Source organism: Chelonoidis abingdonii, chromosome 4 (assembly GCF_003597395.2).
Source record: "Chelonoidis abingdonii isolate Lonesome George chromosome 4, CheloAbing_2.0, whole genome shotgun sequence".
Classification (NCBI taxonomy): Eukaryota; Metazoa; Chordata; order Testudines; family Testudinidae; genus Chelonoidis; species Chelonoidis abingdonii.
In genome coordinates, this window is record NC_133772.1 from 132,228,897 (window position 1) to 132,247,047 (window position 18,151).

Below are 18,151 nucleotides of genomic sequence, written 5' to 3' on the forward strand. Positions count from 1 at the left end.
TTTTCACTTTCTTCTCTTTAGGCTATTTGCCCAAAAAGCAAGTGTTTACCTTGAAATTAACAGGCATGTTCATTGTAGTAATTTTTAATAAGTATCTTTAAAAAATGAAAGTTGGGAGTGGAGGGGACCATTCCTCCTTCAAATATCCATTTGCTTGTTACTTCAGATCAGGATTCTTGAAATGCACTTGTGCATTCATCTGTTGACATATTTTCACCAATATATTCTATGAATTTTTTTCATCAGATAAATCTATGCCTTGTTATTTTTAAAAAATATTCCTTAACCATTCTCTTTACAGGATTAAGTAACTGAAAAGATAATCTTCAACTTCTAACTTGTCTCTGGCACAGCTTTCTATAAAATGTTTAGAACAAGATACTTAAATACATGCCTTGACTTGAGTGGAACTACTCACATGCTTAAAGTTAGGTGTGTGATGGAATACTTGCTGAGTAGAGACTATTCATGTGAGATTTAGAGATAAAATGATTCATCCTGGCATAAATTAATTCACAAAGATTTTCAATTAAAGCACCAGTTTCTGGATGCTTGAGAGAGTCAGTGCTGCTCTTTTCAGAGTAGGCTTAAGCTTATCTGGTTTTAAAGGCCAAGAAGGACTGGATCTAGTCAGTACTGAAGTGAGAAACCTTCAAAGGGTACGTCTACACTGCACGATTATTTCGAATTAGCTTAAACCGATATTACAAAACAGATCTAATAAAATCGGTTTAGCGCGTCCACAGTGGGATCCCGAAATCAATTGTTTGCGTCCATGGTCCAAAGCTACCATCGATTTCAGGAGCGGTGCACTGTGGGTAGCTGTTCCTCAGCTATCCCATAGTTCCCACTTCCGTGTTGAGAGCACAGTGCCTGATGGGGCAGAAAACACTGCCCCGGGTGGTGCTGGGTACAGCCTCACCCCTCCCTTTGTGAAGGCAGCAGACAACCCTTTGGCGCCTTTTTCGCGGAGTGCATTGAGCAAACGCCATAGCACAGCAATCTTTCCCTTTTTTTTTTCACGTGGTAGTGGGGGGGAATAAACTGAGGAGCTGTTCCCTGAACCACGCCAGACACTGTGTTTGAACCTACAGACATTGGGAGCTCAGCCAAGAATGCAAATAATTTTCAGAGACTGCTGTGGACTGTGGGATAGCTGGAGTCCTCAGTACCCCCTCCCTCCCTTCATGAGCGTCCATTTGAGTCTCTGGCTTCCCGTTACGCTTGTCACACAGCGCTGTGTATCCTGGAGTTTTTTATTCAAACGCTTTGGCATTTCGTGTTCTGTAACGGAGCTGGATACAACAGATTTGTCTCCCCATACAGCGATCAGACCTAGTATCTCCCGTACGGTCTATGCTGGAGCTCTTTTTCGATTTCAGACTGCATCGCCAGCCGTGCTGATCAGAGCTCCACGCTGGGCAAGCAGGAAATGTAATTCAAAAGTTCGCAGGGCTTTTCCTGTTTACCTGCCCGCTGCATCCGAGTTCAGATTGCTGTCCAGAGCGGTCAGTGCTGCACTCTGGGATGCCGCCCGGAGGCCAATAACGTCGATTTCCGTCCACATGAACCCTAATCCGAGTTATCACTATCGAATTTAGCGCTACTCCTCTCGTTTGGGAGGAGTTCCGAAATCGATTTAAGGAGCCGTTTAACTCGATATTAATGACGACGTCGTGTGAACGGATACAGCGTTAAATCGGTATATCGGCCATTAAACCGATTTAAAGTCACAGTGTAGACCTGGCCAAAGGGACAAAGCCTGTAGAACAAGAGTGTCTTTTGAGCAACATTTGCTTGTAGTTTTCAGACTGGACTAGTAATAACAGACACAGATTCTTGTCTTTGGGTGCAGATGTTCCTGGTTCATTGTTTTTGTGAGGAAAGATTAATCAAGATCTGGTTTTTACTCACCAACTTCCTGTATTCTGCAATGGCCAGATCTGGCATTATGAATGTTCTAGGTGGAACACATTGTTAATATTTACTATAGCTGTTCAGCTATCTTTATATGCATTTAACTGTGGTTGAGAGAGAGAGCAGGTTCACTATAAAGTCCTGTTTTCAAAGGTGTATAACATTTTAGTTCAAAGGGTAATTTCAAAAATTTTACTGTTTGCTTAAGGGGAAATGGATTGGCTGGTGGGTGGTTTTAGGGGGGCAGTTTGAAGAAAACCTGTCCAGCAGTATTTGATTGAGTGCTGAACCTTTAAAGAAACACATGGTACTTTTTTTTTTTTTTTTTTACACTGGAATTTTTTCCCCAGTGTTAATCTTTAAAATCTCAGCCTTTGGTCATCTTAACATAGTTTTTTTTTTTCTTGTTGCACCAAAGTCAGGAAGTTCAGCACACAAACCTTATACCTGCCCTGCTGTGCCTGTGCATTACAGTAGAGTTTCTTGTCTGTGGTGGTGGTGTAGCTGTGTTGGTCTCAATTAACAGGCTCAGAGACTTGCTTCCGTGAGGTTTTTTGCAGTGTAGACGAACCCTATGTCACTAATACTATAAACACACTTATAACTGTCACTTTAAGCTTGTGAGCCGTACTGCTGAAACCAATGGGGCTATTCATGTGCTTAAAGTTAAACAAGAATGTGCATCTGAGGGGTGCCTCAGCTTCTTCACTTGGACTTGTGCTCAAACATGTGAGCTGTTTTTCAAGCAGCTGAGATTTAAAAAATAATTAATCGCCCCTTCCCCCCCAAAACAAACAAACAAAAACAAAAAACACCCCTCTCCAAGACTTCTCCTGGTTGTCCTCTCAAATATGAATCAGGTTAAAGCAAGTATGGAAATTATGCTGGTCTTGTATTCAGAGCTATATTCAGTCCTGGATCAGTGGCTGTTTAAAGAAGACCCTAACCCTAATCTTTGATTTTAATGGAATACACATCTACTCCGATATAACGCTGTCCTCGGGAGCCAAAAAATCTTACCGCGTTATAGGTGAAACTGCGTTATATCGAATTTGCTTTGATCCGCCGGAGGGCGCAGCCCCGCCCTCCCGGAGCGCTGCTTTATCGCGTTGTATCCAAATCCATATTATATCGGGTTGCGTTATATTGGGGAAGAGGTGTATCTAGTTTTGCTCTGTCTGTATAAATGGCTTCTCAAGGTCACTTGTATTTACTTTGTTGAGTTTGGAGAGTGCGGGTACGTCTACACTGCACGATTATTTCGAATTAGCTTAAACCGATATTACAAAACAGATCTAATAAAATCGGTTTAGCGCGTCCACAGTGGGATCCCGAAATCGATTGTTTGCGTCCATGGTCCAAAGCTACCATCGATTTCAGGAGCGGTGCACTGTGGGTAGCTGTTCCTCAGCTATCCCATAGTTCCCACTTCCGTGTTGAGAGCACAGTGCCTGATGGGGCAGAAAACACTGCCCCGGGTGGTGCTGGGTACAGCCTCACCCCTCCCTTTGTGAAGGCAGCAGACAACCCTTTGGCGCCTTTTTCGCGGAGTGCATTGAGCAAACGCCATAGCACAGCAATCTTTCCCTTTTTTTTTTCACGTGGTGGTGGGGGGAAATAAACTGAGGAGCTGTTCCCTGAACCACGCCAGACACTGTGTTTGAACCTACAGACATTGGGAGCTCAGCCAAGAATGCAAATAATTTTCAGAGACTGCTGTGGACTGTGGGATAGCTGGAGTCCTCAGTACCCCCTCCCTCCCTTCATGAGCATCCATTTGAGTCTCTGGCTTCCCGTTACGCTTGTCACACAGCGCTGTGTATCCTGGAGTTTTTTATTCAAACGCTTTGGCATTTCGTGTTCTGTAACGGAGCTGGATACAACAGATTTGTCTCCCCATACAGCGATCAGACCTAGTATCTCCCGTACGGTCTATGCTGGAGCTCTTTTTCGATTTCAAACTGCATCGCCAGCCGTGCTGATCAGAGCTCCACGCTGGGCAAGCAGGAAATGTAATTCAAAAGTTCGCGGGGCTTTTCCTGTTTACCTGCCCGCTGCATCCGAGTTCAGATTGCTGTCCAGAGCGGTCAGTGCTGCACTCTGGGATGCCGCCCGGAGGCCAATAACGTCGATTTCCGTCCACATGAACCCTAATCCGAGTTATCACTATCGAATTTAGCGCTACTCCTCTCGTTTGGGAGGAGTTCCGAAATCGATTTAAGGAGCCGTTTAACTCGATATTAATGACGACGTCGTGTGAACGGATGCAGCGTTAAATCGGTATATCGGCCATTAAACCGATTTAAAGTCGCAGTGTAGACCTGGCCTGAGAAACTACTGTGTTGGCTTGTAAAATTAGCAGGGTTCTGTTTACCATCTCCATTGTGGCATTTGCAGCACAAACCTCTTAAGAATGTTTAAATAACATGGATTAACACTTTTTTAAAAACTGCCTTGATAATGACCATTATCACATACAACAGAACTGAAACTAGAATCTAGAGTGCTTGCTTCTCTGAGAAATCCCTTCCTTTCTTCTATGAGGCGTCCTATATCTTCCAAAACTATGGAGGTGATCTTACTGAGGTTCAGAAGTTTAAATGCTGAGGACTGAGGTCCACATATGAACTAGTTTGTGTTGTAATTCCTTTATTTTAAAGTCCAATTACTGTAATTGTAGGCGCAAATCTGGTATTTGGGCATGCAAATAGATTTGTAGGTATTTAGTGCCCAAATTGGAGGTGCAATTTTAGTAATTGTATGTGCCGATGTAGGTCTGCATGCAAAACTATGCATGTGGGTTTGCATGCCAAAGTACTCTCTACCTTTTGGAAAATTGGTCCTTGATAGTCAAGTACTAAAACTAAATAGAACAACTTCATATCCAAATAGTATTTCTATTGCAACCATATACCTGCGTTTAGCACTTTTATTTCGCTCAAGCCTTAAGGTCATCTGGAAGTGAAAGGATTCAATTAGAATCCAGCAAAATATTTTAAAACTCTCTAAAATATTCATAGTGGCTCTTCTGTAAAACATTAACATACACGATGAGATGTGGTGGGATAAGGACTCCATTAGCAATCCTTTAGGATGACTTATATAACTCTTACCTTTGCGAGTAAAGAAGCTATGCCCATAAAAGCATTACACTACTCCACGCTATGTTCTGTTTGGTGTGTTTATTGAGAAGTATATTATACTGAATATTCTTTAGAGAGAACTTTTGGATTAGTTGAGCAGGAAGATGACTATTTTGGCACAGGTTTTTTTTTTGTTTTTGTTTTTTTTTTTAGGGGTCAACTTCACAGCAGAAGTGCAGGGGGAAAAATGAAAAGGCACAGAGGGGTGGGTGGGCAGGGATTGGAGAGCAAGCACTAGCTTTCCTGGCAGGAGTCGTGTAGCTTTGCTCTTTTTTGTAGATTAGCCATGTACTTCTTCAGGGATTTCCTCAAGGAAAATACATTTCTCAGTGGTGTGGTTTTCAATGCCCCAAATAAAGCCTGTGAAATCTTGGAAATGGCTGGAGTGGAGGTGGGTGTTGGAGAGCCCATCCCACATTCACCCTACAGTGGTGGCTCCTGTGTGGGTGCCACTCAGATTTGGCCAGTCTGCCTTTCTGTCTCACTCTACAGAGGGGCAGATGTGGAAAGCTGGGATCAGCCTCTCAGGACGGGAGCTGCCCTGCAGCATGAGTATGGGATGGGTTTGCTGTCCAAGTCTCCCCCACCTCCAGTCTTTTCCAAGATTTCACTGACCTCATCTAAATTCACAATTTGTAATGTCCATGCCAACATCGTAGACTTAGGCATAACCGGCTTGAGTACAATTAATTGGGTTTGGGCTGACTACATGCTATCTTTTTTTTTTTTTTTTTGGTCTCGTATGTTGTACCTTAAAATATTTGTGAGAGAAATATATTTTGGAGCTTAAAGTTTGAAATGGGTATAGGTGAGGTCAAGAGGATTGGCCCATTCTCCTTTCAAGATGTTTAACGTAATATGGAGTTCTTAAAGCTTAGGTGCCAAAAAACTCTAGAAATCTGGTACATTTATGAGTTAGGAGTAGAAGATGGAAGGAAGATTCATACTGTTGTCAGATTAGCTACACGTATTACTACACTTGTGGTTCATTTTGAAAAATGTTTGACCAAATAATCAAACTTAGCCAAATGTATTGTATAAAGGTAAAACAGTACATTATGAAAAGGAGATATACATACTGTTCTTCCAGGAAGCAATTCTTGTCTTTCAGCATGTTCAACTTACTCAGAAGGTATACCTCAAAAATATGCCCCCAAAGCCACTTGTTCCTATAGGATCATTGTTTACAAGTTAGAAAGGACTACTGAGCTAGTGAAAAACATTTCTGTTGTATCTATTTTATGTCTTGTCATTTCTTGATGTCGTTTCACAACTGATGTTTGGAAGTTGACGTATTTCCTTTTTCATTTATTTGTATTTATAAACTGCTTAATCAGCTCTGATTTTTCCCAAGCACTTAGATGCTAGCAGAACAGAAATTTACTTTCAAAAAATGATTTTGTAGGCAGAGACAGAAAACCAAATATTCATTGTTTATAGGAACATTGGATTAAATGTTGAAAACCACACGTCTGTGTTCAGTCTCCATATCTTAGATGAGTGGGAGGATCTCTGTCCCAATAGGTGAAGACACAGCAATGGTGTGATTAAGGCACAAGATTGGGAGCTGGGAGAATCTGGGTTTTGACCCTGGTTCAGACACAGACTTCCTTTGCAATCTTGGGAAATAGATTAATTTTTCTTTGATTCAGTTGCCCCCAGCTGTAAAATGACAATACTCCCCTACCTGACAGGAGTGATAAGGCTAAATTAGTGTTTGTGAGGGACTTGGAGACTATAGTGATGAGCACCACATAAAAGCCTATAAATAAGTTTTTTGGTATGTCAGCTGTTGATCAGGAAGGTTGGGAGGCTTGTATGCTACTTTTAAAAATACCAAACCATAGTAAAAGTTACAAATATGGCATCTTCTACAATTGGTAAGTGTGTATAAATCCCATTAACGCAAATAGAAGTTGAGCAAACGTTAGGGAGAATTGTCTCTGATGGTTTCAGTGTAAAATTGCAAGGTTTTTGCTCTTTGAAACATAAACCAATTTATATACCTCCACTGATACTTTTCTTAGTAGTAATGGGAAAAGAACACCATCTAATCTTGTACCACTATCTAGTTACCTTTATCAGGGATCCGCAAAATTCATCTGCCATGGAAAAATGCAAATTCACATTTTTAAAGAGAATCTTTTAGTTTTTATATTTTGTGGAAAAAATAAAAACATATACAGTAGAACCCCGATTACCTGATCTAATTGGGACCAGAGCCGGATCGGATAATCAAAAATTCGGGTAATCAGGAGAAATGGGCCGGGCTCGGGCTGTCGGCCCCAGACGGCAGGGCTCGGGCTGTTGGCTAAAAAAATTGTAAATATATCAGTAAAATATTGGAAAGGAATGGAGGCAGAAAAAGATTGATACTAGCCATGGGAAGAGGAAGACAATACCGGAAAAGAAGAACAGTTGAAAGAAAAGGGAAAGATGGAAGAGGAGAGGAGGGAAAGAAATGGGGAAAGGCGTGTCCCCTCCCCCATCCCCATGGAGGGTTGACTAGTCTCATAGTTAGGAAACTAATTTCTCTCCCATGTTCACAAAGTATGAGAGACTGATTGTGGGATATTTATTTGTATTACAATACTGCCTAGAGTTTGCAACAGAGATCAGGGTCCCATTTTGCGGTACACTACACAAACATAATGGTGTGTCAAAGAGCTTACTGCCTAAATAGATAGAATGGGCAAAAGGATGCAACACAAACTCAGTGATGGTTGGCAAATGCCATGTTAGTGCCATGGTTTTTATAATGTTTTTGTCTGATTTTTTTTTTTTTCTGTTGCACTTAAGCACAATGGAAAGTTTAACAAGATGTGCTAGAAAGTTTACATCTCCATTACTACTCTCTAAATTGTTTTCTTAAAGTCCATGATAAGGAGTTACTTGGGAGGTCAGTTGTGTAATTAACTTTGTGGAAAACCCTGTTGTGTAGCATATGTTTCAGGTCTGTAATAGGAGGTATGAAAGATAAGTTCTTAGGAGGGCAGACACTCATCACTCCAAGTGCATACCTAAGCACTCAGATTTCCACCAGGAATGAAATTGGTAAAATTAACTGTTAGGGTTTGATTTAGATTACTGATGAGATGTCAAATAATCCAGGCTCATTCAGCTTTATCAGTCAAACCTAGAACAGCACAACTTGAAAAAAAGCCATACTTGACCCTCTTTTCAAAAGTCTGAGTTCAAGCCTATTTATATTTATACAGGAGTTATTTATGATTGATGAAACATTAGCCGAGACTTATGCACCAGTTCTTACCAGTTTCTTATCTTGTTTTGAACATAGTTTACCCAAAAGTCAGCAAAATTGGAGATATTCTGCACTGCCATAAGTTGGTACAGAGGCATGTTGGTCAAGTGTCCAACAAAATCATCCATCTTCTTCCTTAGTACACTCTGCGAGCTATACGTATTACACTTATCATATCTGACAAGCTTTAACACAGCGTACATCTTCTCTGACAGATTCTACAGATACACAGACCAGAGGTTGAGTTCACCTATTAGCATATTGGCGTTACAGCAAGGTACCCTGGGAGCGTGGCTCACAGTTTAGCATAAGTATAAAGTATACAAAGCCTTCTAGAAATATATATATTAAAAATACCAGATGACTGGATAAGAGGGTGTGTTTACTGTTCTTCTCTGCATAGTTTAAAGGGCATTTAAGAGCAAATAGACTCATAGACTCATAGGTCAGAAGGGACCAATATGATCATCTAGTCTGACCTCCTGCACAAGGCAGGCCACAAAACCCTACCCATCACACTTTAGACAACCCCTAACCATGACTGAGTTTTGAAATCCTCAAAATTGTGATTGAAGCACTCAAGCTGCAGAGAATCACCAGCAAGCGACCATGCCCCACGCTACAGAGAAGCGAAAAACCTCCAGGGCCTCTGCCAATCCGCCCGGAGGAAATTCCTTCCGACCCCAAATATGGCGATCAGCTAAACCCTGAGCATTGGGCAGACTCACCAGCTAGCACCAAGGAAAGAAATTCTCTGCAGTAACCCGTTCCCATCCCATCCAACATCCCTCACAGATCATTGAGCAGACTATCTGCCGATATCCAGAACAGTTGCCAATTAAACTATCCCATCATACAATCCCTCCATATACTTATCAAGCTTAATCTTAAAGCCAATAAGTCTTTGCCCCCACTACTTCCCTCGGAAGGCCGTTCCAGAACTTCACTCCCTAATGGTTAGAAACCTTCGTCTAATTTCAAGTCTAAACTTCCTAATATCCAGTTTGTACCCATTCGTCTCTGTGCCTACATTAGTACTAACTTAATAATTCCTCTCCCTCCCTAACGTTAATCCCCTGATATATTTATATAGAGCAAGCATATCCCCTCGGAGCCTTCTTTTGGCCAGGCTAAACAAGCCAAGCTCTTTGAGTCTCCTTTCATAAGGCAGATTTTCCATTCCTCGATCATCCTAGTAGCCCGTCTCTGAACCGTTCCAGTTTGAATTCATCCTTCTTAAACATGGGACACCAGAACTGCACACAATATTCCAGGTGGGGTCTCACAAGCGCCATATATAACGGCACTAACACCTCCTTTCCTTGCTGGAAATACCTCGCCGATGCATCTAAAACCGCATTTGCTTTTTAACAGCCGTATCACATTGGCGGCTCATAGTCATCCTGCTATCAACCAATACCCCCAAGGTCCTTCTCCCTGTCACTTCAACTGATGCGTCCCCAACGTATATCTAAAATTCTTATTATTAATCCCTAAGTGCATGACCTTGCACTTTTCACTATTATATTTCATCCTATTACTATTACTCCAGTTTACAAGGTGGTCCAGATCTTCCTGAATAGTATCCTGGTCCTTCTCCGTGTTAGCAATACCCCCCAGCTTCGTGTCATCTACAAACTTTATGTAGGTGTGAAAAATGTCATGGTAAAGTTGATGGTATGTCCATGCTGATGAGTCACTTACAGTGAAAAAAGCTTGATTTAAGTTCCTGAAATGCCATAGACTTTCTTTGGTAGATGAAATGTTGCATGAGACCTGCCTTCCGCCTCTCCTGTATATCTCCTAGGAGATAAAGATTGCAAAGGCCAAGTTCCCAGCTAGTGGAGAAGGAATATGCTTTTGTGTAGGCCTGATCTTTCCTGGCTGTTTAGCCTACATGAAAAGCATGTCACAAAAAGCAGATATTATAGTAGGCATTTTGAGATGGTCTTTATAGGGATAAAAAGCAGAGCTGGTTTAGAAAATGCTGTGAAGGCAGCCTGAAAAGGAAAAGTGGGGGAGGGCGGATCAGAAAGAGGGCCAGACAGACATTGGGCCAGAATTTTAAAGTTAAATGCAAAGCAGGCAAGTCCGCATGTGCACCAGCTCAGTTTGGCACAGGATTATGTGTAGACTTGTGCATGTATGTGTGTGCTCCTAAATTAGGTACCTGCAGAGATGCTTGCAACTGTGTATCTCACATTGACAATGCAACCCAGCACATATGTGACAACATAGAATCACTGGGCTGGACCCTTGGAAGGTCATTGTAATCCAACTCCCTATGTTAAGGCAGGGCCAAGAATGCTTGCACCTTTCAGGGGTGGACTTAGTTTAACCTGTTCTTAAAAACCTCCAATGATGGGGATTCTACAGCCTCCTGTGGAAACCTATTTCAGAGCTTAACTCCTTTTATAGTTTTTTTTTTTTTTCCCCTCTAATATCTTACCTTTGTAAATCACCCTTGCTTCGGATAAAGGCCAATACTATTTGTCCTACCTTCAGTAGACATTGAGAACAATTGATCTTTATGACAATCATCTTCAAATATGTTAAGGGCTATCAGGTGTTCTCCCTCCCCTTGAGTCATATTTTCTCAAAACTAACATGCCCGTTTTTTTTAAATCTTTACTTTTAGGTCAAGTTTTCTAAACCTTTTATCATTTTTGTTGCTCTCCTCTGGACTCTCTCCAATTTGGGAACATCTTTCTTAAACTGTGGTGCTTAGAACTGGACACAGTATCCCAGTTGAGGCCTTGCCAGTGCTGAGTAGAGTGGGATAATTATCTCCTGTCTCCTACATATGATACTCCTGTTAATATACTCCAGAATATTAGCCTTTTTTGCAACTGTATCGTGTTTACTCATATTCAGTTTATGACCTGCTACAACCCCCAGATTATTTTCAGTAGTACTACTGCCTAGCCAGTTATTCCCCATTTGGTGGTTGAGCATTTGGTTTGTTTTTTTTCTCTTCCTCCATGTAGTACTTTATGCTTGTCCTTACTGAATTTCATCATTTTGATTTCATACCAATTGTCCTACTTGTTAAGGTTATTTTGAATTCTAATCCTGTCCTCCAAAATGCTTACAACTCCTCCTAGCTTGGTATCATTTACAAATTTTATAAGCACACTCTCCATTCCTTTATCCAAGTAATTAATGAAAATATTGACTAGTATTGGATCCAGGACAGACTCCTGCAGAATCCCAAGTGATACATCCTCCCAGTTTGACAACAAACCATTGATAGATATACTCTGTTATGATGATCTTTCAACTAGTTGTGCACCCACTTCATAGTAATATAATGTAGACCACATATGCCTCATTTTCTGATGAGACTGTCACATGAGACTGGGTCAAAAGGCTTACTAAAATCAAGTTATATCACATCTTACATCTTTTTTCCCCCATCCGCTAGGCCAGTAAACCTATCAAAGAAGGAAATAAGATTGGTGTCGCATTATATGTTCTCAACAAATCCTTGTTGACTATTACTACTTACTCTGTTAGACTCTAGGTGCTTACAAATGATTGTAAATACATGATCGTAAATACCTCATTTCCTTGTAAGATGTTGACCTTTTTAAAACTGTATCTGCCTGTCGTTCAGTGGAGCCCTCCTAAACTTCATTTAGAGGGAAGCATTGTTTTTGCTCTGATATGCAGTTTTTTTCAGATTATATTTGCATTTGCTAAGCTTCCAGACTCTTACCTTGCTACGAAACAACTCCTTATATAACACACAACAAACATTCTGGTCAGAAACATTTGGTTTTGAAGGGTAGATAAGTTTCCCCCCCTCCCCCCCCCCGCTCATTGAAAGCTCCCCAGAGTTCAGTGAGAGTCTTCACTGAATAAAGACTGGTGCCTGGGAATAGAGTAAGATAAATGTTTCACTTGGACTTCCAAGAAACTAGGATTTCAGATATTCTAGTGAAAATGTGGGTGATCCAGACCTAAGAAGATGTATCTGCAGCTGCATCTGGACTACGAGCTAGGGGTGTGATTCCTCTGCTTGTGTATGCATACTTGTGCTATCTCAAGTATAAATAGCCATGTAGCTGCAGTAGCAGGGTAGCCAAGTACATACCTGCCTGAAGCTGGTGAGTTTGTACTTGGTATGGCTCATCCTGCACCTCTTCTGCTATTTAGCTAGCATGAGTATGTGTCAAATCACACCCCTCGCTCGCCGTGTAGACATAACCTGCAAAGCCAGACCCCCTCACTAATAGTGAGGGTGGGAACAGTGGAGGCAAGTCACCAAATGGTCCCAAATCTGAGACAGTTGGACTCTTTAAAAATGTCCAGGTCAAGATGTAAATATGCTAGGAGAATTTGAGAAGGCAGTAAGAAAATAATGAATTGGTGCATCTGTTGCTTTGCATAGGAAGGTTTCTACTGAATTTACAAATCATTTTTAATCTCGCCCTATCCCAGTTGCAACACTGACTGATTTGCTTATATGAACATTGGAACAATAAAATTTTAGGTTTGCAATTACTGAACTTGGATGTTGCAAATTAAAATATGCATTTTTAATTAATAAAACAATTAGATTTTGAAAACAAAGTAGCATCAATTTATGCCGGCCCAGATTATTTCCTTTTTTGCAACCTTAACATGTTAACTTAGAGGAAACATTACATTTTACATGGTAACTATGCAATGTGGTCTGTATTTGCAAAACTGTCAGGGTTTGGGGTGATTTTTTGTTTTGTTTTTGTCTGTAGTCTGACATTTTATTACTTCTATAGCAGATATCTGTAAGAGAGTGAATTGATCTGTTTTAAATGTTGTACTGGCTGAGACTTTAAGTACTGTTTTTGTTTCTAGCCAGTGGGAATAAACTTGGTCAGTGTTCATTCAAGTCCAAATGATCAGATCCTATGGGCAATTGATAGCAAATGGAATGTCCACGTACGAATAGGAATTACGGAAGAAATGCCAGTAGGCACTGACTGGGAACATGTACCAGGTAAAAATAATGATAATATTCCTATGTGCTTCCTCTCACACATTCAATCCCTGAAACACTTTAATTCTGTTTTTTGTTAGTGAGCTGTTCCAATGCCAAGCGTGCTAGTTTTGTTGTAATTAACAGGACTTATTTGGTTACCAGATAATCCTTATCTTGACTTGAGTATGTCTCTCTTTAAACATGGTCTCACTTTCACTAAACATTGTAAGTGCCCCTTGATGAGAAATTTCAGATTCTGGAAGTGTTTCCATTGTAGAACAGGCTGCACCGCACCATTTCCAAGTTGTCGCAATCAGTGGTGCTGGTGGTGCACTCTTCCCTCTGAGTTGGTACTAAAGCAGTGCTCAGCAAGGTGTCTGGGCCTGCTATGCGCCTGGAAGTTCTGTCTTTGAATGTGATAAAAACCAGGGTCCTGCCTCCATGTGATTATTTAAAAACTTAATCTCATTTTTCAGATCTACATGTATTAATCCCCTTGTCATGGACAAATTCCATCTGCCTTCCAAAAAGTTTGGTTGAAGTTGGATACAGTAGTCTTCCTGACCCCCTGTTCTGAATGGCTGAATAGTGTTGCTGTGTGCTTTTAAAAAGTTCCCACATTCCACGCCAGAAATGACTGCAGAGAGCACAAGTTAGTCTGCACAATCCTTTTGAGCTCAGTTTGGCTAAAAGGTGTTAAATAAATGTAAGATTATTCCCACTGTCTTAATATTGTGGAGTTATCCTGTCCATCTTAAGTCCAAATTCTGCCCTCATGCTTGAGCAACCATCTTAAAGTCAAAGGGATAGTCAAGAAAGAAATGTGGAAAACTTGACAGGCTTGGTACCTTTATATGAACCTATGTTACATACAGTTTAAGAAGAAAGCATTTAGTTATTATTTCCTTCATGTGTTTCCATTTAGGGTTGCAGGCATGTCAGCTGGCTATAAGTACAAGAACTGTTTGGGCATGCTGTCCAAATGGAGATGTAGCACGTCGGTATGGCATTACTGACAAAAACCCAGCAGGAGACTACTGGAAGAAGATTCCAGGGAGTGTGTCTTGTTTAACAGGCAAGTCAGTTTTGCATGATGAGCTGAAACCTTCACTGACTGATCTTATGATAACTAGCGTGTGTTCTACCTGATGCTGCTCAAATTGATTATTAGAAAAAGAAATACTATTTTTAAATGCTGCTGTTTTGTTATTTGACCATGACTCTTTCATCAATTTAGTTTTTATAATCTCTCCCCCCTCACCCCACTGCACCTCCAAAAAAATTTTTCTTGGGTCTAGTTAGAAAAATTTAGTGAAATATAAGCTGCTTTTTGAGTGTTTGCAACTGGAACATACTGCTTTGATTAAAATCTGGATAACTTTTGCTTGGCAGTGACCCCTTTAGATGAACTGTGGGCAATTGGTTCTTCAGGATATCTTCTTCAGCGTCTCACGAAAACATTCAGTCACTCTCACAGCTTACAAAAAAGTAGTGACACTTCTGTTTTGCTTCATCCCGATGATTTTGAAGATGAATGGGAAGTGATATGAAGGCACTCAAGCATGTGAGGCAGTGGAATAACGAGAAAGCAATGCTTTTATTTCCAGTAACATGCATAGAAAATGTTGGGGTTTAAAGCCACTTGTATTTAAAATGCAATATTAGCACTTTAACTAAACAACTGACCTGCCAAATAACCCCCAAACTGTGCATTCATATGTTTTTTCCAGTATTTCTTGGGAGACAGTAAGTGTGGCATACTGAAATTGTTCAATTGTATTACCCTAGCAGCTCATTTGGAAATATAACTCTGTTAACCTTATTAGCAATGAAAGTGAATATTTTACAACAGCATGCACACTAATATATGTGTACTTCTTCTTTTGAGAAGGCTTTCTGTTGCATTAAATATTTCTCAATAGCAGAAACATTAAATATTTCTCAATTTCTTTCTGTACTTGAAACTCTAGTTAGAGAAATGCCGTCTGTCTGTCGTGTCGTACCAATTTAAGATGATCCCAATAGGGACTAAAAACATATTCTACAGCACGGGTGTCAAAATGAATATTGTTTGGACCATTTTCATTTCAAAATCTCCAATGCTTCAATGACCTCCCATCTCTGGACATTTGGGTTCGATAACTGGTTTCATTCACAGATGAGAAGTTTGAAATTACCGTAATCTCAGGTGGATATTTGTCCATCCCACATACCATCAAGAAACTGACTGACTGCTCCATGAGGCTCAGGGCTGGAATAGCACCAAAGTTTCTGGTATATTGGCAGGATTGTGTGAGGCAGCTTTCTTGGTACCTGATGCACTGTATTTGTGCCTGTAGCCAGTGCTTTATGGACTAGACTCATTTTTTTTAAAGTACTAAATTCAGACAGTTTAAAAAATATGGCAATTGATAGAATTAATTATTTATATATATATAAATAATTCTATCACCCATAAAAAGTTTGTGATGTTGTGGGGAGGTGCTTAACAATATTGTGATTTTTAGCTACATTAGCTAAATTTTAAAGTGTCTTAACAAATGTTGCAGCAGAGGTATTTAATGAACTGGTCAATATCCTGAATAAATTAATCAGTGCTGTTTATTTTTCTTTATGTCCTAAATGTTCTCTAAAGGATACCTCATTTTTAAAGACTAGAATTGTAGATGAAAAGAACTTGAGTTCACTGATGTAAGCGGAAGAATATTTTTTGTGTTCATTCTAAACTCATACATCATCAAAATGTTTAAACAGCTGCTAACCAATGCTGTAAAAGAGCCAGCTTGAGGAGGAGATGAGGAAAAAGTGGAGAGAGAATTCAGTATGGAGAACCTAGGAGTCAATGCATAGAAAGACATTTCCTTTTAATCTCTGCTCTTTCAAAATAGCTCTTGCACGTTCTGTGCTTGGTTTGGAATAGACACAGTGAAAGGTTTAAATGTAAATCTGACTGTAGAGAGAGAACTAACTTGGATCTCTTTCTATTTTAAATATAGGATGTGTATTATTCACTTGGTTCTGTCTGATTTTTAAATCTGTGGTGATAGGGGAGAGGTCAGGTTTGTTTCCTTTTGACAGCTGATCTGTTTTGATTTCTCTCTCATCTGTATATGGAGACTGCCACAGAGTTTCTTTTTTTAGTCTTCCTGGCACCGCACTCTAATGGATTCAGCTTCTGAAGTTACCCAGTTTGTTTTATACAAACATGGCAGGGTGTTTTGAGAACCCCTTGGCAAGTGGAAATGCAGTTTAAAAGTATCTTGTGGCAGCTCCCAAGTCAGCCAGTTCAGAGGAGGGACAAGACATCTTCCCCACTCCCTGTCAAGGACCAGATGCACAGATACAACGGTGTTATTTAATACTGACACTTTTTTTTATTACACTTTTAAAAGTCGTCTTGGTAATGGCTCGAGCTTGCTAGCTGTTTGTACACTGCATAATACTGTACTTTGCTTTGTTCATTAATATTAACTGGTGTTGAAAGCCTTTCTAAATTGGTGGGACTTAGTGTAATTTGATTAAACCTAAACCCAGGTAATAATTTGAAACCCTTTTAACGTCCTTACTTTCCTTTATTTCAGTACTTTTGATTTTTCTTTTATTTTTGTTGTGCTTTGAGAGAGAGTCCAATAAACTAGACTTTTTTCAAACTACTTTGTTCAGAGCCTCAATTATTATGATTGCCAAACAGAAAAGGGAGTCTGTTCATCCTGGGAGCTCCTCTTGGTGCTGGAGAAACATACATATGAAATACCACCCAGCAATGGCCAGAAGCGCCAGACGCTATGATGAGGACTGGGAACATTAAAGAACACAATTTTGATTTTCAGAGCATCATACGCATGCATCAAAGTGCATGCGTACATAAGACATCCCCAGTGTAAGAAATATTATTACCTTATTGCAAACAGGTCACCCCCAACTTCAACATAGGGCTCTGTAGGTTTTAGTCCTGAGTCAGAGTCCTGGAGTTTAAGGCTAGAAGGGACCACTAGATCATCTAGTCTGAACTAGATGATCTAGTATCAGAGGACATCACCCAGCGCCCGCACACTAAATCCAAAAGCCAAAATGTGGCCAAAGTATTACAGTCTACAGGAGACTAGACTATTATGTGCTACAGGGAGAGAATAGGAGGGACTGAAGTGCACCTTCAAAACCAACAACTGCATTTTTCCTGTGGTTACAAGTTTATCTGCCTTAAATTCAGAATGAAAACACAGGGTGGGCTGATCACCCATTTCTTTATATAGCTCAGGCCTTTGATCTTGTCCTTCTGTAACAGGTAATCGACAGACAGGATCACCCAATTAAAATAATAGGCAACAGGTTTAAAACAAACAAAGTAGTAATTCACACAATGCAGAGTCAACCTGTGGAACTTCTTGTGACGACCATAAGTGTAACTGCGTTCAAAAAAGAATGAAGTTCAGGGAGGATAAGTCCATCAATTGCTAACCAAGATAGTCAGGGAAGCAATCCCATGCTCTGGGTGTCCCTAAGCCTCTGACTGTTAGATGCCGGGACTAAATGACAGGATCTCTCAATTGTCCCCTCCTGTTCATTCCCTCTGAAGCATCTGGCACTGGTCACTGGTGGAAGACAGGATACTGGGCTAGATGAACCATTGGTCTGATCCATATGGCCATTCCTATGTTTTTATCATTTGCTACTGTGATATCATGATACTACTCTATTTGCTAATGTACAGAAGTTTTATATGCACATTAAATGAAGGTCTCGCATAGGAAAGACACAAAGAGGATTCAAACAATATCTGTGCCCTCAATATTATACTTAGCATTTATAAATATCCCAGTATCTCAAAGCACTTGTATATTGAGTCCACCTCCCCATCTACCTCCC

General features: G+C 40.4%; 1 protein-coding gene across 3 annotated transcripts in view; it reads left to right on the top strand.

The window, feature by feature from the left end:
• The window catches only part of TECPR2 (tectonin beta-propeller repeat containing 2), a 79,800-nt gene extending 62,865 nt beyond the window's left edge, over window positions 1-16,935 (top strand). For 2 of the 3 annotated variants that reach the window (XM_032777391.1, XM_032777393.1), the window contains exons 18-20: window positions 13,162-13,303; window positions 14,211-14,360; window positions 14,678-16,935. In XM_032777391.1, the coding sequence (XP_032633282.1) occupies window positions 13,162-13,303; window positions 14,211-14,360; window positions 14,678-14,835 (450 nt within the window). In that variant the 3' untranslated portion in view covers window positions 14,836-16,935. Of the gene's footprint in view, window positions 1-13,161; window positions 13,304-14,210; window positions 14,361-14,677 lie in introns of those variants that run through there. The other variant, XR_004373321.2, reaches the window with a different exon arrangement.
• Window positions 16,936-18,151: the final 1,216 nt, after the last annotated feature.